This window comes from Pelodiscus sinensis, unplaced genomic scaffold (genome assembly GCF_049634645.1).
Source record: "Pelodiscus sinensis isolate JC-2024 unplaced genomic scaffold, ASM4963464v1 ctg38, whole genome shotgun sequence".
Lineage (NCBI taxonomy): Eukaryota > Metazoa > Chordata > Testudines > Trionychidae > Pelodiscus > Pelodiscus sinensis.
The window spans coordinates 269,282-292,611 of NW_027465857.1; the positions used below are offsets into that span (position 1 = coordinate 269,282).

The following is a 23,330-nucleotide window of genomic DNA, read 5'->3' on the forward strand; positions in this document are numbered from 1 at the left end:
AGCACTTGCACATCCAATTTCATAATTAGATTAAGGCAGTGGTATTAGCGAGGAGCATGGGTCAGTGGGGCAGGTTTACGTAGTGGTTTATGCACAGGGGCTTAGAGTGTATTTTTAAATCTGCTTGATCTGACTTGGAGCTGCACAGATTTGCTTCTCTACAAGGAAATACCAAGCAGAGCATATGCAAGGGAAGGCTAAGGGGGTGGGGAGAGTAGGGATGTTTAATGTAGATTAATTAACTGATCGAATAGCCAGTGGGATTTCCAGCAACTATTTGATTACTCTATAAGGGTACCTCTGCCTTTGAAATGTACAAGAGCACAGTGGGGCTCTTGTACATTTCAAAAGGAAGCCATTTCAAAAGAGTAGTAAAATACACACCTTGGACTTCAGAAAAGCAGACTTCGACTCCCTCAGAGACCTGATGGGCAGAATCCCCTGGGACGCTAACATGAAGGGGAAAGGAGTCCAGGACAGCTGGCAGTATTTTAAAGAAGCCTTATTGAAGGCACAGAAAGAAACCATCCCAACGCGTAGCAAGAGAGGCAAACATGGTAGGAGACCAGATTGGCTTACAGGGGAAATCCTTGGTGAACTTAAGCACAAAAAGGAAGCTTACAGAAAGTGGAAACTTGGACAAATGACCAGGGAGGTGTTTAAATGTCTAGCTCGAGAATGCCGGGGGGTTATCAGGAAGGCGAAAGCACAATTGGAATTGCAACTCGCAAGGCATGTGAAGGATAACAAGAAAGGTTTCTACAGGCATGTTAGCAAGAAGAAGGTTGCCGTGAGTGGTCACGTTTAAGCAAACCGCCCCCTTCCCTTGGGTTCGCTAGGACTGTGCAGAACTCTAGTCTGGCCCCTTACTTACTTGGGAAGTCGTCAATAAATTTAGACCAAATACCAATTTGTGTCTTAATCAATGAGCATAACTTTATTGATGTTGCCACTTAATGAATAACAAAGTCAAAAGATAACAGCTAAGGCTTAAAAGAAAACGAATAAAAGAAAAATACAAAAAACAAATTGTTTCTGCTAGTGTGATTACAAGGATACTTAGTGACGTCAGCTAATTCGTTATTTAGTTTTTTAATTTCTTCTAGATTAACTTTTAAAAGAACTGCAACTATAAGGATCCTTGATCTTATAGCTTATCGAGATTATTTTGTTTCTCTTGATTTTTTTAGAATCTTTTTGTTAGGTTTTTAAACTCTTTTTGTTAAGTTTTTCAGTGTCTTTTGTTAAGTTTTTTGACTCACCCGATCACGTGTAGCAGCATCTCTCTACTGGCCAGGTAGAGGACGACGAATGCTGTTATGATGCCTGCCTCGGTATGGACCTCCTGCCTCTTGTTGTCAGAGAGCAGCACATGAGTTCAGTTTCCAGAATGAGTTGTAGATTATGAGGTACCCGCAGTTGTTACTGCAGGGTATTTATGGCCTAATCTCTCATTGTCTATTCAGTTCTGTGGTTAATTTGAGATGCAAAAAATTTTTTTCCCTTAAGGGCTAGTGAATTAGCTGAGGATGTTGTAAGTAGATGCAAAAAATGTTTTTCTCTTAGATGAAATTTGGTGTGTTGCTTAAGAGCTAGAGAATTAGATGACGATTTTTACTCTTACAAATTTTACTGCTTATCCTAAATTATCATGTTTCATAACACATTCCCTAATACACTCCTCCTTAACAGCAAAAAAGGCAATCCATGTAGTCTGCGGTTAGGCTACTTCCTCTTAAACATAGCTGTCTGTGCCTTTGCTATGGCTTAATTTTAAAGAGCTGCTAAACATACATGACAAAGGTGATCAGAGAGGGTGTGGGGCCCTTACTGGATGAGGGGGGTAACCTAGTGACAGATGATGTGGGGAAAGCTGAAGTACTCAATGCTTTCTTTGCCTCTGTATTCACGGACAAGGTCGGCTCCTGGACTAATGCATTAGGCAGTGCAGTATGGGAAGGAGGTGGACAGCCCTTGGTGGGGAAAGAACAAGTTAGGAATTATTTAAAAAAGCTAAACGTACATAAATCCATGGGTCCGGACTTAATACATCTGAGGGTACTGAGGGAGTTGGCAAATGTCATTGTGGAGCCTTTGGCCATTAGCTTTGAAAAGTTGTGGAGATCGGGAGAAATCCCAGATGATTGGAAAAAGGCAAATGTAGTGCCCATCTTCAAAAAAGGGAAGAAGGACGATCCAGGGAACTATAGGCCGGTCAGTCTTACCTCGGTTCCTGGAAAAGTCATGGAGGGGATCCTTAAGGAATCCATTTTGAGGCACTTGGAAGAGAGGAAAGTGATCAGGAATAGTCAGCATGGATTCACCAAGGGCAAGTCGTGCCTGACCAATCTGATTAGCTTCTATGATGAGGTAACTGGCTCTGTGGACATGGGAAAGTCAGTGGATGTGATATACCTTGACTTTAGCAAAGCTTTTGATACGGTCTCCCACAATATTCTTGCCAGCAAGTTAAGGGAATGTGGATTGGATAAATGGACGGTAAGATGGCTAGAAAGATGGCTAGAAGACTGGGCCCAGCGGGTAGTGATCAACGGCTCGATGTCAGGATGGCGGTCGGTTTCTAGCGGAGTGCCCCAAGGTTCGGTTCTGGGGCCGGTTTTGTTCAACATTCTTATTAATGACCTGGATGAGGGGATGGATTGCACCCTGTCACATTACCGAATTGGAGGGAAGCAGCCAGATCGCTGCTGCACCCCTAGGTGGGGGTGTTGGTCCCAGAAATTGGTATAAAAGGGAGCCGTGTGGGGTATTGAATGGGAGCTTATTGTTTGCTGATCCTGTGTACGCTATTTATGTGAGTGTATAATGTCTGTGTGAGTAGATAGGAATCTGTAATCTGTGTGGAAGCTGAATATTTCTCTGAATGTGGTTAAGCATTGCTATGGACAGGCTGATTAGCAAAGCCCTGTGGAACAATCGCACTTGATGGGCCAAGGACACACCTAAAGCGTGAGGGCGGAGACCTAAGAGCTGCCAGCAGAGAGAGGCTGAGGACCAGGTGACCAGCTGAGCCCAGAAGAGGCCAGGAAGGGGGTATAAAGAGGCCATGTGGTCGATGCCATTTTGGTTCTCAGCTCAGCACTTCATCCCAGAGGCAGCACTGCAGGGATCGAAGAGCCTGGAAGACCTGTGAACCCATCCTGATGATAGGATGTGCAACAAGAACTTTTAAACCAGCAGCTGTAACATCTCTGCTAGAGCCTGCATCGAGGACTGGGAGATTCGGTGCATGTAACGTACTATCCTTTAACAACCTTACTCTCAGGCTTTTCTTTCTTGTGTTAATAAACCTTTAGTTGTTAGATGCTAAAGGATTGGCCCAGCGTGATTTGTGGGTAAGGTCCAGAGGGTAAATTGACCAGGGATCTGTGGCTGGTTTCTTGGAACCGGACAGAACTTGTTCGGGGTAGGTGGGATTGGGTGCTAGGACCCCCCACCTGTGTATAGGCCCGGGGCCATCTGGGGCACGGATATTGCTGGGGTGTCGGAGGGGTTTTGCTCGGGAGGCTTCAGGCAGGCTGCTGAAGCGCTCTGTGGGACTGGTTTGTGGCCTGTTTGGAGAGGTCACCAGTCTGGGGGCTGTAAGGAGCCCCGGATTTGAGCAATTCGCCCTGAGCGGACGCCCTCAGCTGTGCCCAGACACAGCCCGGTCCGTCACACACCCTCAGCAAGTTTGCAGATGACACTAAGCTGGGGGGAGAGGTAGATACGCTGGAGGGCAGGGATAGAGTCCAGAGTGACTTAGAGAAATTGGAGGATTGGGCCACAAAAATGTGATGAGGTTCAACAAGGAGAAGTGCAGAGTCCTGCACTTGGTACGGAAGAATCCCAAGCAGTGTTACAGGCTGGGGACCGATGGTCTAAGTCAGTGGTCCCCAACGCATTTGTGTGCGCCCGTCGACAACCTGGGCCGGCCCCGCCCCCGGCGCGTGGCGCACTGGAGGCGCCAGCCCCAGGCACGCGACACGCACCAGCGCCTGGTGCGCGGCGCTTGGGCGGCCCCAGCCCCGGGGCACATGCAGGCGCCGGGTGCAAGGGCATCCCCGCCCCTGGCGTGCCCCAGGACGCGCGGCCCTGCCCCTGGGCGCCCGGCGCGTGAGTGGCTCCGCCCCCGGGCGCCCGGGAGCCTCTAAAGGTTGGGGACTACTGGTCTAAGTAGCATTTCTGCAGAAAAGGACCTGGGGGTTACAGTGGATGAGAAGCTGGATATGAGTCAACAGTGTGCCCTTGTAGCCAAGAAGGCTAATGGCATATTAGGTTGCATTAAGAGGAGCATTGCCAGTAGATCCAGAGATGTCATTATTCCTCTTTATTTGGCTCTGGTGAGGCCACATCTGGAGTATTGTGTCCAGTTCTGGGCCCCCAATTATAGGAACGATGTGGATACGTTGGAGAGGGTCCAGCGGAGGGCGACCAAAATGACAAGGGGGCTGGATCATATGACTTACAAGGAGAGGCTGAGGGAGTTGGGTCTGTTCAGTCTGCAGAAGCGAAGAGTGAGGGGGGATTTGATAGCAGCCTTCAACTTCCTGAAGGGAGGTTCCAAAGAGGCTGGAGAGAGGCTGTTCTCAGCAGTGACAGATGGTAGAACAAGGAGCAATGGTCTCAAGTTGTGGTGGGAGAGGTCCAGGTTGGATATTAGGAAAAACTATTTCCCTAGGAGGGTGGTGAAGCACTGGAATGGGTTACCTAGGGAAGTAGTGGAGTCTCCATCCCTAGAGGTGTTTAAGTCTCGGCTTGACAAAGCCCTGGCCGGGTTGATTTAGTTGGGATTGGTCCTGCCCAGAGCAGGGGGCTGGACTTGATGACCTTCTGAGGTCTCTTCCAGCTCTATGGTTCTATGATTCTATGATTCTATCAGCGCCGCTGGAAGTGTGGGACCAACGAGGACCCTGTGCTCCCTGCGGCCCCTCAGCGTTTGAAATATACAAGAGATCCTGCAGGGCTCTTGTACATTTCAAAAGCAGAATTGCAGCAGAAGTGGCACAAGCAGAGACTGCTTCAGTCCCCACTCATGCTGTTTCCCACTGTGCCTCTACTGTCCCTGCCCCCCACAGAGCCGGTGCTGGGGGGATCCGGCTTTTTAGCCGGCTCCCCCAGCACCGGCTCCTGCTCCTCCCCCCCCCCCCCCCCCCCGCCTCTCTGTGATAGAGGCAGCAAGGGGAGGAAGCAACTGGTCGCATCAGTAGTTGACTATCCTATAAGCTTATGCTTATCGTATAGTCGACTAGTCACTTACGTCCCTAGGGGAGAGTGGCCTCAGGTTTGGGGGGAGGGGGATGGTTGATGTCTCCCCTCCCGCCGTGCAGTAGGCAGCACTAGCTCTGTCTTTGCAGTAAATGTGCTCTAATTACACCCTCCAGCAGTGGGAAACCTCACTAAAAGGAAAGCTCCTTTGGGGTGGAGGTGGTTTCCCAGAGTCCCCAAGCAGAGTCTCTGTTGTCTTGAGGCCTCCATTTTCCCTGTTTCTGTGAGGCCCTGTGTTCCTTCTCTCCTCTCAGGCTTCAGTGCATGCACACAGACACACACGCAGAGACAGACTCGCTCGCTCTCCATTTTGAGACCCTGGTTTCAGAACAATATGTTTTGTGCTTTGTGCCCCTCTGTGGAGTTGCAGGCAAATTGTCCAGGGCACTTCCTGGCTCAGTGGGAAGCAAAGTGCCTCCCCTTCCGAGGGGCAGTCATGACTAGGTGGGAGCCTGTTCTAGCATCCTAATGTTTGGATGGTGATGGGCCTATTAGTTCAGGCTGGGAGCCCCTGCCTTCAGTACAACGGGAAAGCTTTAATGTGGGGGGAAATCCTGTCCTGTTGTTGGGTTGAGGCCTCCCAGAGGTACACAATTAGTTAATTTTTGTGTCAGGTTCTGCTTTGGGGACATCTTATTTCTCTCTGGCATTGGGCTGGCCAGAAGGAAGGAAAGCAGGGGAGAGCTCTTTCTCAGTAATAACCTCATCTGAGCCCTTTCCTCTTTTGTGCCCCTTGCAGGTGGATGATGCGATGCTGATGTTTGACAAGACGACCAACCGACACCGAGGTGAGGACAGGCCCCTGGCGGCATGGGGGGTGGCTGGGGAGAGCTGGCAGGGGATTGCGTAACGAGAGGAGCAGCATGTGTGCTTATGGTGATGGGGATGTAGGGGAGCTAGCGTCCAGGAGCCAGCAGCAGGGCATGACGGTCCCAGCTGCTCTTTATTTCACCTCCCATCACCCCATCCCTTAGCATCTGCATCCTTTCGCAGAGTACCTCGCAGCACAGAGAGCTTTTGTCCAGACCGTTTCCTGTGCTGTAAACTTGCCAAGTGGCTGATATGTGAGAGGAAGCAGTGTCCTCCCCTCCCCAGCTACCTATGTGGCTCCAGTCATCTGTGTGTGTCTTGTGCATCTTACCTTCCACTGAGTAATCTGAACCCTGGGGAAGCTGACGCAAGACCCAGAAGAGGGCCTGCCGCTGACCCCTTCCTCAGCCCTAGGCCTAGTTGTGCTCCCACGTCACCTTTTTGTCAAATCCCATTTGTGGAGTTTGGTTACAGAGTGGGAGCCTGGTATTCAAGCTCTTCAGGTCACACAGGAGTTAGAGACTCAGCTCTGGAGGTGCCCAATTCTCTTGTACACGTGCCCTCTAATTGGCTACCATTCTTGGGAGTACACCACAGTGGTGTGCACCAACCTGAGGACACAGCTAAAGGGTTCTGCAAGCCTCCTTCAGCCTCCTCCTCTTCTGGGCCAATCACATGTTCATGTACAGCACTAAGCACTTACATCGTGTGTCTGTCTGCTTCAGAAGCTCTTTCTGCTTGTGGCTCTCTCCCAGCTTTACATGCTCACTCTTGCTGTCCAGGGTGCCCTTCAGCGCATCCTATTTTCTTACTCTTCAAGTGATTTTTTTTGCCTGGTTTTAGAGATGTACCACTGCAGCCCCACCCTGGGGGGAGTGGGATGGCTAGCCCCATAATAAATGATCAGATCCTTCACTTCTGGCCTCTACAGGAATTGGCACTAGAGCAAAGAAAGCAGTCATAAGAAAAGGAGGGGGTCCTCGCATTGAGCAGTAACTGGTTAAAAGATAGGGTGGGAATGGATGATTTGTTTTCACAATGGAGAAGAGTATGTAGCAGGGTCTCGCAATGATCTGTGCTGGGACCAGTGCAGTTTGACATATTAACAAATGATATAGAAAAGAGGTAAACAGTGAGGTGCCAAAGTTTGCAGTTGGTACGAAATTACTCAATATAGTGACCTCCAAAATTGACTGCAAAGAGTTACAAAGGGATCTCACAAAACTGGGTGTCTGGGTAATGAAATGGCAGATGAAATTCAGTGTTGACAAATGCAAAGTAATGCACATTGGAAAACATAATCCTAACTATACATACATACATGTTGGGGTCTAAATTAGCTATTACCACTCAAGAAAAAGATATTGGAATCATTGTAGTTGGTTCTCTCAAAACTCAGTGTGCAGCGGCAGTCAAAAAAGCTAACAATGTTAGGAACTATTAGGAAAAAGATAAATAATAAGACAGAAAATATAATACCACTATATATAAATCCATGGCATTCTTACACCTTGAGTACTGCATGCCCCATCTTTTAAAAATGCATTAGAATTAGAAAAAGATACAGTGAAGGGCAACAAAAACAGACTAGGAAAGATTAAAAAGATAGGGGTCTATAAAATCATGAATGGTGTGGAGAAAGTGAATAAAGAAGTGTTATTTACCCCTTCATGTAATGCAAGAAACAGGAGCCATGCACTAAAATTAATAGGCATCAAGTGTTTAAAATAAATATAAAGAAATAATTCACACAAGGCACAGTGAACCTGTGGAACTCATTACCAAGGGAAGCTGTGGAAGCAAAAAATATAACGGGGTTCAAAAAATAATTAGATATGTTCATAAAGAATAAGTCCATCAATGGCTATTAGTCAAGATGGTCATGGGTGCAACCCCATGTTCTGGGTGTCCTTAAATCTCCAACTGCCAGAAGCTGGGACTTAATGACTGAGGATGGATCACACTCAGTAATTGCCATGTGCTATTCATGCCCTATGAAGCATCTGCCACCAGCCACTGTTGGAAGACAGGATACTGGACTAAATGAACCACTGGTCTGACTTAGCATGGCCATTCTTATGCTCTTATGTAGAGCAATACAGAAGAGGTAGGAAGGACTGCTTTTTTCTAAACCAGGGGTGGGAAACCGGAGGCCCAGGGGCCAGATGCGGTCCCCAGTTTGCCTTAATCTGACCCCTGAGGCTCAGGGACCCCCCCCCCCAGCATTGGGAGCCCATGCTGGCGCTCCATTCCCCTGCAGAGCTGAAGCACACAAAATCTAGCCTGGGCTCCCTAGGCTCTGGTGTGTGAGGGGAATGTGGGGAGTGTCTTTCTCCTTCTTAGTTGGGGGCCACGTCAGTGAGGGTTTGTTTTTCTTTATATTTTGCTTCTCACTTGTGTGGGGCCCCTGACTGATTTTTCTGTGGATCAGTGGCCCCCCAACTCAAAAATGGTTCCCCACCCCTGAAACCACCAGGTCCTTGCCTAAGGCAGGATACTAGGGCTAGATGGACCAATAACCTGATCTGGTATTGGCAACTTCTTGGCTTTAATGTAGAGTACTTTCTCTTGAGTTCCCAAGGCACCCAGATACCAGCTTGTGATGGGGCTATATAAATGTCTACTTGGAGAGAAAGGAGAAGCTCTGGGGGTACGTCTACACTACAGCGCTAATTCGAACTAACTTAGTTTGAATTAGTTAATTCGAACTAAGCTAACTCGAACTAACGCATCTAGAACTAAAAACTAGTTCGAATTAGCGTTTTGCTAATTCGAACTAGCGCGTCCACACTGATTGGACGCAGGGGGGCATTTAAGGGCAGCTGAAACCGGTTCTGGCAGGGCATCAGGTCAGTAGTTGCTTTGTGTGGCTGCTGTCTGAGGCTATCTGAGGCTCGAGCTTAAAGGGACCCCCCCGGACAGCCGGTTCTCAGCTTTTCCTGCTTGCTTGCCAACCTCGCCGAGGGACAGCAAAGCGTTGGTCTCTGTTCCCGTCTGTGTCGGTGCTTCCCTTCGGGGGGGCCGCCGCAGGTGGCAACATGGAGCCACAGCTCGCCCTGCACCTTCTGGTGCACTTTCTGGACTTGCTGCTGCAAGCCTGCCACCAATGGCTCGAGGCTGCCTGGCACCACCTGGTGAACGTCAGCCCCCTGCCTCTCCGCCTGGCCGCCCTGGGGGCCGTGGAGGAGCCGCGGCGGCGCCCCGGCACCGGCGTGCCCCGACGCATCTGGCGTCTGGACACCAGCACCGACTGGTGGGACCACATCGTCCTGGAGAGCTGGGAGGACCGACAGTGGACCCAGAACTTCAGGATGAGGAGGGACACCTTCCTGGAGCTCTGCGAGTGGCTCGCCCCTGCCCTGCGCAGAAGGGAAACTCGCATGAGACCCGCCATCCCCCTCCAGAAGCGGGTGGCCATCGCCCTCTGGAAGCTCTCCACGCCGGACAGCTACCGATCCGTCGGGAACCAGTTCGGCGTGGGGAGATCCACCGTCGGAGCGGTGCTCATGCAGGTACGGCACTCGTCGGCCACCGAGACGGGGGGGAGGGGGGCTACGAGGAGGGGATGGGCCGCCCCAGGGACAAAGGGGGGGCGGGAGGAGGCGAAAGCGCCCCGCACCGGAGGGGTCGGGCTGTCCCGGCCGTACTACACGCCGCCAGGGGGGTTGCTTCCGGGAGTGCGGCGCGGGGCACTGCCAGGGCACGAACGCTCCCAGCCACCCGGGAGCCCCACTGATTGGCGCTTTGCTGTGTCTCTCTCCGCAGGTGTTCAAGGCCATCAACCGGGTGCTGCTCCGCAGGGTGGTTCGCCTCGCCGACCCGGACGCCGTCATCCGGGGCTTCGGCGCCCTCGGCTTCCCCAACTGCGGGGGGGCCATCGACGGGACGCACATCCCCATCCGTGCCCCGGAACACCAGGCGTCCCGGTACGTCAACCGCAAGGGGTACTTCTCCGTGATCCTGCAGGCCATGTGTGACCACCGGGGACAGTTCACGGACATTAATGTGGGCTGGTCCGGCAAAGCACATGACGCCCGGGTGTACCGCAACTCCTCCGTGTGCCAGCGGCTGCAGGCCGGGACCTTCTTCCCCGACCGCCACATCAGGGTCGGGGACGTGGACATGCCCGTGTGCCTGGTGGGGGATGCCGCCTACCCACTGCAGCCCTGGCTCATGAAGCCCTACACGGGGCATCTCAATCCCTCCCGCCAGGCCTTCAATGCCAGGCTGAGCAGGGCCCGCATCATGGTGGAGGGGGCCTTCGGACGACTGAAAGCCCGCTTTCGATGCCTCCTCACCCGTCTGGACCTGGCCGAGCACAACATCCCTCCCGTGGTGGCAGCATGTTGTGTGCTCCACAATTTGTGTGAGCGAAAGGGGGAGGCTTTCCTGCCAGCCTGGATGGCTGAGGCTGACCGCATGGCTGGACACTACGGTCAGCCCCGCACCGCCGCCATCCGGGAAGCCCAGCGGGGGGCCGTCCGGATCCGGGAAGCCCTGCGGGAGAGCTTCCTGGTGGAGGAGGAGGACTGAACGCTCCCTGCATGCCCCACTGGGGCCTTCTTCCACCCTACCCCCCTTCCCCTTTCCCCTCCCTACCTACTGTCAAATAAAGACACCTGTTTTTCAAACAAAAATGTCTGTTTATTTCACATAAGTGGGTGGTGGAAGGGAGGAATGAGGGTGGGAGAGGGGAGGGGGAAACCTGGGACGAGGGAGCTGGAAGGGAAGTGGAGAGAAGGGAGGAAGGGAAAGGAAAGCTCAGGGGTGGGAGTCCGGCTTCCTCTCCCGTCTCGCCACACTGCGGGTCTGGGGGCGTCGGTGGGAAATGGTTGTGGAGGGGGGGGCAGGAGGGACAGGGGGTGTGGAGGAAGCAGGAGCGGGAGCGGGAGCAGGAGGGGGAGCAGGGGGAGCAGGAGGAGGAGGAAATGGGAAGCGGTCGAGCAGGCTCTGGAGGCGGCATCGCAGGGCACGGCCCTGCTCCTCCAGGGCCTCCAGACTCCTCCGGCGCAGCCTCAGGTCCTCCTGGACCCAGTGGTCCTGGGTGCGGAGCTGGTGATCCATGAACCGGAGGTGCCGCCTTTGGAACTCCTCCTCGTTCCTGGCTCTCCTGCTTGCCCGGGCATGGGCAGCTGCTGCAGGCGGTGTGGTGCGCCCTGCAGGCCCAGGTGCTGCAGCTGTGGTGCAACAAGACCAGCGGTCAATTACCCCAGGGGCCCAGGTGTGTGAAACCCAGCTCCCCTCTGCAAGGCCAGGGCCCCTGCAGGATCCCCAGCTGCTGCTCCTTGGTGGGCAAGGCCCAGGCGCACGGTCCCGGGGCTCCCTCTCGCCCCAGCCCCCGTACACATAAGGGGAACACGATGGTACTCACAGGTGGACGCCTCCCCGGCCTCAGACGATGCAGGCGAGCGGCTCTGTGGGGTGCCTCGGGGGTCCCGGGTCCCGGGCAGGCTGGCGGCAGGCTCCTGGCTCTCAGAGCCCTCCTCCTCCTCCTCCGTCTCCAGGAGCGGGCCCTCTGCCCCGGGGTCAATCACGTCCCGGGGGGCAGGGACGGCATGAGCCCCCAGGAGGCAGTCCAGGGCATGGAAGTGGGGGCAGGCCTCCGGGTCGGCCCCTGGCTGGCAGGCCCGGGAGTAAGACTGCCGCAAGTCCTTAATTTTGCAGTGGACCTGCTCCCGGCTGCGCTGGTGGCCCCTGGCGGCCAGGCTGGCAGCCATGCGGCCGTAGACGGCCGCGTTCCTGTGGCTAGTGCGGAGATCGTGGACATTGGAGGCTTCCCCCCAAACCTCGATGAGGTCCACGATCTCCGCACTTGACCAAGCGGGCGCCCTCCTCTTGCGGCCCCGGGCAGGCTCCTGGGAGCTGCCAGGCTGGTCCTGGGGAGCAGTGGAGGGCTGGGTGTCCTCGGGTGGCTGGCTCATCGTGTGGCAGGTGCATGGTCTGCTGGCACGGGTGCTTGCAGCCTTGCAACTGGCACAAACTGTGTAGCCAGCCCGTGGCCCTTTAAGGGCTCCGGGGCCGGGAGGGGGGCAATAGAGTTTCCCTGGTGTTGGCCAGAGTGGCCACCAGGGCAAGCTGGGGAGGGCTAGCCTCCCACTAGTTCGAATTAAGGGTCTACACAGCCCTTAATTCGAACTAGCTAGTTCGAACTAGGCTTAATCCTCGTAAAATGAGGTTTACCTAGTTCGAACTAAGCGCTCCGTTAGTTCGAATTAAGTTCGAACTAACGGAGCGCTAGTGTAGCGCCTAGGAAAGTTAGTTCGAACTAACTTTGTAGTGTAGACATACCCACAGAAAGAGACGTTTCTTGCAGTCCAGCTTGGAACATACAGAAAAATAGAAAAGTGTGTTTGTGTTTAATTGGTTTTTAGCCCTGGTGAAGTTGACTCAGCAGCCCTAGAGGCTGAAAGCCATCTAGCCACAGCTGGGGCAGCTGCAGTGCAAACTCAATCAAAGTCCCTCACTGTCATGCCACAGCTCTTCCCATAAAGGGCCACCCTGACTGTGAAAATAAAGTTTGGGCTCCAGAGCCCAGTCAGTCCTTTGCCGAGACTGGCAACAGAGGGGTCAGTTAGGGATGCCCTCTGAGCATAGGGTCAGGAATCAAGAACTTCCAAGTTCTAGTCCTACCTCAGATACTGATGGATGGGGTGGACCTGAGCAAATCACTTAACCTTTCCATGCCTGGTTTTTTTCCCCAGTAATAGTGCTGCTGATACTTGCCTGTCATATGCAGGGCTGTAAGGACTAGTGAATGTACAGCTAGGACTTGGAAGATGACATGCTGATTATCACCTTTTGGGGTGGTGGTGTTTGTGATGTGGGTGCTTGTCTATTGGGGATTGGACTAGGACCCACCAAACTCATTTCGATAGTGAACAGGCATGGGTAGGCAACAGTTTTGTTCATATGGATGTCTGCTGGATTGAACCTAGTTTGGAACTCACTATTGTAGTATTCATCATTAAGCCATTTAGTTTATCTTGGAAAAATAGCAAAGCTTAGTAGAATAAATCCATCAGCAACAAGTGGTGTGGGCTTTAATGAAGTTGGGAGGCAACAAAATAGAGCTGGGGGGAGCGGGAAATCTGGGAGAGGACAGTGATTTCCCTGCTGCTTATATGACTGCTGCATGTGTGCAGGAATTGCTGGAGCCAGAGAAGTGGAAATATTGCCAAGACCCTACTGTCCCACCCCAGTAACCTCTAGATTGCCTTCTCCTGTTCTGGTCATGTGGGACAGGCAGGTGGCAGGCACTGATCACACAGAATTATGCCCTGAACAGGAAGTGTTCCCCTTTTCTTTAGGGTTTGGATTCATCACATTTGAGAGTGAAGATATTGTGGAGAAGGTGTGTGAAATCCACTTCCATGAGATCAATAACAAAATGGTGAGTGTGCAATGGGCTTAAACTGCAGCAAGGGAGGTTTAGGTTGGACATTAGGAAAAAGTTCCTAACTGTCAGGGTGGTCAAACACTGGAATAAATTGCTTAGGGAGATTGCAGAATCTTCATCATTGTCAGGGATGATCTAGATCAGGGGTGGGCAAGAGAGCCTCCATGGGCCAAATCCAGCCCACAGCCACCCTGTTGCTCCCCAGGCCAATGAGGCATTGCGCAACCATTGCAGGGCGGGCACCAGGGGCAAGAGACTTCATGTGCTCCCACGCCCCCAGGCCCTGATTGGCCTGGGGGTGGGGGGAGCATGCAAAGTCTCCTCCTGCCGCCAGGGATGCACGGCGCCTAGAGTGAACCACCAGCTGTTCAAAACAGCTGGCGGTTCACTCTAGGCATCGCATGCCCCTTGCAGGGTGGGGGAGGGGGCAAAGACTTCACGTGCTCCCCCATCCCCAGGCCAATCAGGGTCTGTGGGCAGGGGAGCACAGGAAGTGTCCTTGCCCCACCCCTTCTGCCTGAGGCAGCGTCGCCCCCTGCCACTTGACTTCATAAATTTCTGGCTCCCCTTTAAACATTATTGCTCGCCCTTGATCTAGACAGTGCTTGGTCTTGCTGTGAGTGCAGGGGACTGGATTTGATGACTTCTTGAGGTCCCTTCCAATTGTGCAATTCTGTGGAGAGCAAAGCCAGCAATGGAGGGATGGGGAGAAGTACTAGGACAGTTAGGAGGCAGATGGGACCCCTGAAATCACTGCCACAGATTTAGGGAGGAGAAGTTCAAAAAGGAGGAGAGCCACTGCTGGTATTTGGAGCTCAAAAGGAAGTGTAGTTGAACCATAACTGGAAATTGTAACTTTGTGACCCCTGAGTGCTGTGCAAGTTTTTGCTAAACCTCTCTCCAACCCTGCGAGACAGGTATCTTCATTTAACAAATGAGGACACTGAGGCTGTGCTTGCCAAAAGTCACAGAGAAAGGCAAGGACAGAACCTGTCTCCTGTTTTAATTACTCCACCATGCTGCTTCTCTAGCAGAGTAAGGGTATGTCTACACTGCCACCCTAGTTAGAACTAGGGTGGCTAATGTAGGCAATCAAACTTGCAAATAAAGCCCGGGATTTAAATATCCCGGGCTTCATTTGCATGTTCCCGGGCACCGCCATTTTTAAATGCCCCGTAGTTCGAACTACCTGCCCGCAGCTACACACGGCACGGACTAGGTAGTTTGAATTAAAGCTCCTAATTCGAACTACCGTTATTTCTCCTGCAAGGAGGCAGTGTAGACATACCCTAACAGTGCAGGGGAGGCTATGGGCAGGGTTAGTGGTTTTAGGGTGCGAGTAAGGGTTGGGAATGGTGTATGGGACAGAGCACGCGCAGCATTTTAATGCAATAAGGCTATCCTTCTGGCCTGCAGGACTGTATGTGCTCTGAGTTGTGCAAGTCCAGGCTGCGGCCCAATACTTTCTCTTTTCTGGCAGGTGGAATGTAAAAAAGCTCAGCCAAAGGAAGTGATGTCCCCCACTGGCTCTGCGAGAGGGCGGTCCCGAGTGATGCCTTATGGGATGGATGCCTTCATGCTTGGGATTGGCATGCTGGGTGAGTGTTGCAATAGAGCACCCTTCTCTCTAGCGCCCCCCCCCCCAATCAGACTCAGCAGCGACAGTGCGGCTCTGCTACAATGTGGGAGGTAGCTCAGGCTGTTCAAGAAGAGATGGGATCTGTGACATCAGACCCCATTTTGAAAAGCCACATTGAAGGTGGGATGAGGGTTGGGATTAATTTATGATCACAGTTCACCACCTGGTGGCAGCACAGTAGAACTGTAGATACACGGTTCTAGAGCTGGAGTCACAAAAAGAATTTCTCCCAACTGCATTCCCGTTCTAACGTGTAATTGGAATTCCTGTCCTTTTTGTAATTTATTTAAACAAGATGTATAGGACAAGATATACACTATGGCTTGACACAAATAAAGGGCTATATGTGCCTTGGCAACACAGTTGAGCCAAAAGCTGAGTTTTCCACGTCCAGGGCTGTCTCTACACTGGGTCACTTATTCCGGAAAATCAGCCGCTTTTCCGGAATAAGCTGCGAGCTGTCTACACTGGCCCTTGAATTTCTGGAAAAGCAACGACGCTCTACTGTACAAAATCAGCCGCTATTCCGGAAAAACTATTCTGCTCCCGCTCGGGCATAAGTCCTTATTCCGGAACACTGTTCCGGAAAAGGGCCAGTGTAGACAGCCCAGTAGTCTTTTCCGGAAAAGAGCCCCGATCGCGAAAATGGCAGTCGGGGCTCTTTTCCGGAAAAGCACGTCTACATTGGCCACAAACGCTTTTCCGGAAAAAGGGCTTTTCCGGAAAAGCAGCCTGCCAATGTAGACGCTCTTTTTCTGGAAATACTTATAACGAAAACTATTCTGTTTTAAGCATTTCCGGAAATTCATGCCAGTGTAGACACAGCCCAGGTGTATTACTGCTGTACTAGGTCAGACTTTTACCACAAATGTTTGCTTCAAAAGCCCCAAATAGTATTTGTCATCCTCCTCCTGTTGGCTAGCAGGGAGAGCATAATCACTTCAGATACACAGGCAGAGCATGTTCTCTCTGTATCATCCTAATGAAAAGGCTCACTCGTTTTCAAAGGAGATAAAAATGTCCTTGAGAATCCAGTGCAATCTGTATACCATCAACTTCCCTCCTGTAGGGAAAGCAACCATTCCAGGTCACAAATCAAACCAGCCACTTAATGTGGGATGCTCCTTAAGGGATCGTCTATGTGTGGCATTGTGGGGACCTGTTCTCCGTGACTTCAGAGCAGATGTGTTCAGGTTACAAAGGAAAAGCTATGGGTTCCCCCCACATCCCAGGTTTCCAGCTCAATTAACTCCTTTTAGGGTCTGAGAGTCAGTCTTGGTTCTTTCTTGCTTGAACATCATCACTTGCAACCTAAGCCCTTCCAATCTGTACATATCCTTTCAGGGTAACAATGTCTGGAACCACAACAAGGCAATGTCTTTAAATTCTTGACCTACATTTCTGCACTGTACACATGCACGTGTGCAAATGTGTGTTGTTCAACTGCCATGTCACTTGGTTCTTTCCTAGTTCATTGGTCCAGGCTATAGGAAAACACCCAGAACTGGGGCTGGCAAGTGGCATTGTGGGGTTTTGTGTAACAATCCCCTCTTCTCTGCTGGCAGGTTATCCAGGTTTTCAACCTGCCACTTACGCCACTCGGAGTTACACGGGCCTTGCGCCTGGCTACACTTATCAGTTTCCTGGTAAGTGCCTCTTCCTGCCCATTCCTCCAGTTTCTCCTGATGCTAAGGGAAACCCATGGAATGTGACCCACTCTGCCTGTTTTACCCTTGCCCTAGTTTGGTCTTTCTCTGAATCTGTGAAGATGGGAGGGGGAGGAGGCCTGGAATCAGTGGGAACTGGCTAGTTAGAAAGGAGGCTGCCACCATGTGAATGCCTGCTGCTGTTATCCTCTCACTCCTATGACAGGAAAAGTCCCAGGTTCATGCACTGCCCCCTCTCTGCTAGGCTCCTCTGTGGGGCTGCTGTTACACAGAAGGTCCTTGCAGCTTTGCCTGTCTTGCTGCCTCTATGTGTCTGTGTCTTTGCCAGAGTCACCACCTTTCTGAAAACAGAGTACAGAACTTGAACCCTGCAGGCATGAAATGGGCTTGACGTTCCCTAAATGTGAGAGTCGGAAATGCCATGAGCTGTATCCCAGACCTCATAGAGCCCCAGTAAACCCCTCTTCAAACCACTACCTATGTGTAAATTCCCCAACCTACCCCGTGCCTCATGTTGAAGCCCAGATAAGGTCATCACTGCCTGGACAAGTCAGGAACTATTTAGAAAAGCTAAACATACACAAATCCATGGGTCCGGATTTAATGCATCCGAGGGTACTGAGGGAGTTGGCAAATGTCATTGAGGAGCCTTTGGCCATTATCTTTGAAAACTTGTGGAGATCAGAAGAGATCCCGGATGACTGGAAAAAGGCAAATGTAGTGCCCATCTTCAAAAAAGGGAAGAAGGACGATCCAGGGAACTACAGACCAGTCAGCCTTACCTCAGTCCCCGGAAAAATCATGGAGGGGATCCTCAAGGAATCCATTTTGAAGCACTTGGAAGAGGGGAAAGTGATCAGGATTCACGAAGGGCAAGTCGTGCCTGACCAATCTGATTAGCTTCTGTGATGAGGTAACTGGCTCTGTGGACATGGGAAAGTCAGTGGTTGTGATATACCTTGACTTTAGCAAGGCTTTTGATACGGTCTCCCACAATATTCTTGCCAGCAAGTTAAGGGAGCATGGATTGGATAAATGGACTGTAAGACGGATAGAAAGCTGGCTAGACTGTCGGGCCCAGCGGATAGTGATCAACGGCTCGATGTCAGGATGGCGGTCGGTTTCTAGCGGAGTGCCCCAGGATCTGTTCTTGGACCACTTTTGTTCAATATCTTTATTAATGACCTGGATGAGGGGATGGATTGCACCCTCAGCAAGTTTGCAGATGACACTAACCTAGGGGGAGAGGTAGATACGCTGGAGGGCAGGGAGAGGGTCCAGAGTGACCTAGACAGATTAGAGGATTGGGCCACAAGAAATCTGATGAGGTTCAACAATCTGAAGAATCCCAAGCATTGTTACAGGCTGGAGACTGAATGGCTAAGTAGCAGTTCTGCGGAAAAGGACCTGGGGGTTACAGTGGATGAGAAGCTGGATATGAGTCAACAGTGTGCCCTTGTAGCCAAGAAGGCTAATGGCATATTAGGTTGCATTAAGAGGAGCATTGCCAGCAAATCTAGAGAAGTGATTATTCCTCTTTATTCGGCTCTGGTGAGGCCACATCTGGAGTATTGTGTCCAGTTCTGGGCCCCACATTATAGAAAGGATATGGACGCATTGGAGAGGGTCCAGCGGAGGGTGACCACAATGATTAGGGGGCTGGAGCGCATGACCTATGAGGAGAGACTGAGGGTACGTCTACACTTGCTCTCTAGTTCGAGCTAGGGATGCAGATGTAGGCGACCGAAATTGCTAATGAAGCGGGGATTTAAATATCCTGCACTTCATTAGCATGATTTTGCCGGCACGTTGCTCCGCTCAACAGCTGATTCGAACCAGGAAGTGCGCGCCGGGACACGTTAGTTCGAACCAAACCCCTTGATTCTATGATTCTATGACTTCTATGACCCTGATGATGCTCTGCAGCTGCTCTGAACTTCCTGCTGGCTGCCTGCTCTCCCTCCCCTTCCCACACAAGCAGAGTGGAATGCAGCGCCATCCTATAAAAGACTGCCGTGCTGTTCTCAGGACAAGTGGCAACTCTGTCCACTGCCCTCCTCTGTCCCTAACCCCCAGTGGATTGTGTAGAAAGGCCTCACATTAGGGGACTGGCAACAGGCTCTGGCACCTTTCACCTCTAGGCTGACAGTCTGAGTCCAGCCTACACTGGTGGCGACTGAGAGTTGCTGTCTGGTTGTTTGCGTGAATCCAGGCACTGGGTCTCAATCCTAGTGAACCAGGTGTTCTTGTCACAGTCACCACCAGCTCAACTGGCAGTTGTGGCTGAGAGATCAAGGATTGGCTGGGCCAAACAGACAGCTCCCCTTTCAACCCTAGAGATGGTGCTTCCAGGGCAGAGTTAAGGTGTATCGTCTGGGCTGGGCAGTGTAAGGAAAGCTTCCACTGCTCCTGCATGTGCTGTTTCTGTTCTGGGGTAAGCAAAGGCTTTCAGTCTCCAGCGCGGTCAATCCAGCACCTTATACCAACTTGAAATTCATTGAAAATAAGGAGTTAAAGGTCAAGAGCTGAAGTGACTTTGTCCAACTCTGGCCTTGGGCTTCATCCAGAAAGTCCCAGTTCTGCTGTGTCTCTGCGAGATCCCCCTCGGGGGAGTTTTTACAAGTTCCTAAATTGTCTTACATTTCGTTTTTAGAATTCCGTGTAGAGCGGACCCCTCTCCCGAGTGCCCCCGTCCTCCCCGAGCTCACAGGTCAGTCCCACTGATTTCCTAAAACTCACGAGCTGGAAGGGGAGAAGGGGTTTTGGGTTATTCAAGTGGTGTCGCTGCCTCATAGCTTGGTGCAGTGAGACTGGAAACATTCTTCATTTCCTCTTCCATCTGCACTAGCTACATCAAAAGCAGGGTCTGGGGGCGAGGGGTGGAGAGGGGACTAACCATGCATATCCCACAGGAGCAGATGAGAGATGCAAGTCATGTATGATGAGGGCAAGTGGGCTTGAATCCCCAGATTCTCTAGCTTCTGAGCTGCTGCTGTTCCCTACTGTTTTCGTTCTGTAGCCAGGTGTTAATCTCTATTCTAAATCATTTGTGCAAACTTCTTGCTAGCAAGGTGAATTCTCAGAAATCCACTACTCTAGTCCCAGCCTGAGTTGTTGTAGCGCAGGGCACTGGAGCTGGGGGGTCTTGCAGCTACTTTGATCCTGGGAGTTAATCTAGGGAATAATATTTCAGCACTGGGTATGGTGAAGTTCACAGCTACCTAAGTCCCAGGTTCTCTATGCAGGAAATGGTATAGGAGCACTGAGGCTATGTCTAGACTGCAAGCTTCTTTCGGAAGAAGCTTTTCTGAAAGAGCTCTTCCGGAAAAGCTTATTTTGAAAGAGAGCATCCACACAGCAAAAGCGCAACAAAAAAGCAATCTGCTTTTTCGAAAGATAGCGTCCACATTGATTGGACACTATCTCTCATGTAAGTTGTGATTAGTATGGATGGAGTGGCCACCAGGGCACCTGTGTTATTTCCTGGAGGCCTCTTCTTTCGAAAAAACTCCCTCTTCTGCGTCCACACACTTCTTTTTCCAAAAAAACTTTTTCAGAAAAAGGCTTCTTCTGTAAACCTACAGAAAGAGGTTTACCGCTGTCGGAAAAACACCTCCATTCTTTTGACTTTCTGTCGAAAGAACGCAATAGCAGTGTGGACGTAAGTATAGTTTTTCCAGAAAAATGCTGCAGTGTAGACATACCCTGAGTGTGGTGGAGCTCCCAGCTACACTCCTCAGTAGTGGTTGTTGAGCACAGTGTAATGGGGGGCCGGGTGATAGATTTCTGTAAGGACTGGTCAAAAGACTATTTCCCCAAAGTATAAACACCTAATTTTTCTCCCAGCTCCTCAGACCTCTGAGTTTGTGTACTGTGTATTCTTGGTGCTGCTTTTCCCATAGAATCTTCCTTCCATGGCCACATTTTTAAAGGTCTGTAGAATGCACAGTATGGCTATATCTACACTGGCCCCTTCTTCGGAATAGCCATGCTAATTTAGAACTTTGGAATAGGGAAATGCACGGGGGATTTAAATATCCCCTGCGGGATTTAAATAAACATGGCCGCCGCTTTTTTTCCGGTTTGGGGAAAAGCCGGAAAAGAGCGTCCAGACTGGCGCGATCCTCCAGAATAAAGCCCTATTCCGGAGGATCTCTTATTCCTACTTTCAAGTGGTCAAATGCATCATCTTGAAGAAGTTCACGAATCTGAGGACCAACAAAGACACCTTCCTTTATCTTAGCTTCACTTAACCTTGGAAATTTTCCACAGAGGTACTTGAAAGCTGCTTGTGTTTTGTCCATGGCCTTGACAAAGTTCTTCATCAGACCCAGCCTGATGTGTAAGGGTGGTAACAAAATCTTCCTTGATTCAACAAGTGGTGGATGCTGAACACTTTTCCTCCCAGGCTCCAATGACTGTCAGAGTGGCCAATCTATCTTGATGTAGTGGGAATCTCTTGCACGACTATCCCATTCGCAGAGAAAACAGCAGTACTTTGTGTATCCAGTCTGCAGACCAAGCAAGAGAGCAACAACCTTCAAATCGCCACAAAGCTGCCACTGATGTTGGTCATAGTTTATGCACCTTGTGACAGGCCGTCACTGCCCCGGCGGGAGGCCGGCCGGAGCCACCACCCACCGGGTACTGGCGGCTGGTCCCAAGCCCCCCAGCGTTGCCAGAGGAGCTAGCAGGCCCACCTGCCACCGCGCCTGTGCTGGCAGGGAAGCGTTGGCCCCTCCCTTGAGGCCCCGCGGGGCGGGGGCGGGGCGAGGTGGAGCGAGACAGGCGTGCGGTGGGGGCGGAGGCCAGCGCGCTGCCGGAAGGGGAGGGGCCCCGGGCAGCGGCCGGCGCGGTGGGCCGTTTTGAAAAGGCTCGCCGCCGGCGCGGTTGGGGGCAGCCTTCTCGCAGCGGTGGAGGAGCGGCCCCCGACCGAGGACGGACTCCGAGCGCCACCCAGGCCGGCGGTCGGCCAGACCTTGGCCCCGGGGCCATAGGGACAGCCATCACCGCCGGCGGTCAACCAGCCCCTCCTCCGCCGAGGGCCAAACCCCACCACGCCGGACTCAGAGGGAACGGCCAAGCCGAGAGTGAACACGGCCAAGGGAGCTCTCCCCAGCGACTTTGCCCGGACGACCCAGGATCCGAGCTACCGAGCCAGGGTAAGTTCTGGGGGTCGGGGCGGAGTGACGGAGGGAGTGACCCCCGTCCACCACGCTGGGGCGCTAGCAGGCCCCGACGCTTAGGGCCCCGGGCTGGGACCCGGAGAGAGGGTGGGACCGGGTCCCCCTCCCTCTCCAGGAGGAGCATCCCGCTCCTAAAAACCGTAGCGAGAGCAAAGCACGAGTCGGGACCCCGCGAGGGGGGAGACCTCGGACTAGGGGCTCCGGCCCCATCCCGCAAGGACGGGTAAATACTTTAGCGTTCACTGACCCCCCCCTTCCATCTGGGAGGGGGTGATCGCACCCAAGGGCTCGGGCCCCATAGCGGGGACCCAGGGCCCGACGAGGGACCAAAAGAGGACGAAAGGGTCCGCAGACCCCCCCTCTCGGGCGGAGAGGGGGTGATCGCACCCCGAACCCCTCGCACACCTCAAAAGTTGTTTCATGTTGTCATAGGTTTCCTTCATATGGACTGCATGACCAACTGGAATCGATGGCAAAACATTGCCATTATGCAGCAAAACAGCGTTAAGACTCGTCTTCGATGAATCAATGAACAGTCTCCACTCATCTGGATCGTGAACGATGTTGAGGGCTGCCATCACACCATCGATGTTGTTGCAGGCTACAAGATCACCTTCCATGAAGAAGAATGGGACAAGATCCTTTTGACGGTCACGGAACATGGAAACCCTAATATCACCTGCCAGGAGATTCCACTGCTGTAGTCTGGAGCCCAAGAGCTCTGCCTTACTCTTGGGTAGTTCCAAATCCCTGACAAGGTCATTCAGTTCACCTTGTGTTATGAGGTGTGGTTCAGAGGAGGAGGATGGGAGAAAATGTGGGTCCTGTGACACTGATGGTTCAGGACCAGAAGTTTCATCCTCTTCCTCTTCCTCGTCTGACTCAAGTGAGAATGATTCTGGTGCATCAGGAACCGGCAGTCCTTCTCCGTGGGGTACTGGGCGTATAGCTGATGGAATGTTTGGATAATGCACAGTCCACTTTCTCTTCTTTGACACACCTTTCCCAACTGGAGGCACCATGCAGAAGTAACAATTGCTGGTATGGTCTGTTGGCTCTCTCCAAATCATTGGCACTGCAAAAGGCATAGATTTCCTTTTCCTGTTCAGCCACTGGCGAAGATTTGTTGCACAAGTGTTGCAGCCTATGTATGGGGCCCACCTCTTGTCCTGATCGCCAATTTTGCAGCCAAAATAAAGGTGATAGGCTTTCTTAACCCAAAAGTCACTTCACCACAAACATAGCAGAAGTTATCTGCACTGTTCACACAAGTACGAGGCATCTCTGCTCACTTTGGCTAAACAGAAATGTGTCCCTTTGCAAAATCAAACATTGACAAATAAGAGAGCACGACACTGTACGAT

At 51.9% G+C, this 23,330-nt stretch overlaps 1 protein-coding gene across 2 annotated transcripts in view; it reads left to right on the forward strand.

The window, feature by feature from the left end:
- LOC102456144 (RNA-binding protein Musashi homolog 1-like) overlaps nt 1-23,330 on the forward strand; it is an 84,644-nt gene that overhangs the window by 52,541 nt on the left and 8,773 nt on the right. Inside the window, exons 7-11 of one of the 2 annotated variants that reach the window (XM_075915708.1) lie at nt 6,008-6,056; nt 13,386-13,468; nt 14,955-15,072; nt 16,679-16,759; nt 19,434-19,490. In XM_075915708.1, the coding sequence (XP_075771823.1) occupies nt 6,008-6,056; nt 13,386-13,468; nt 14,955-15,072; nt 16,679-16,759; nt 19,434-19,490 (388 nt within the window). The remainder of the gene's footprint in view (nt 1-6,007; nt 6,057-13,385; nt 13,469-14,954; nt 15,073-16,678; nt 16,760-19,433; nt 19,491-23,330) is intronic. The other variant, XM_075915709.1, reaches the window with a different exon arrangement.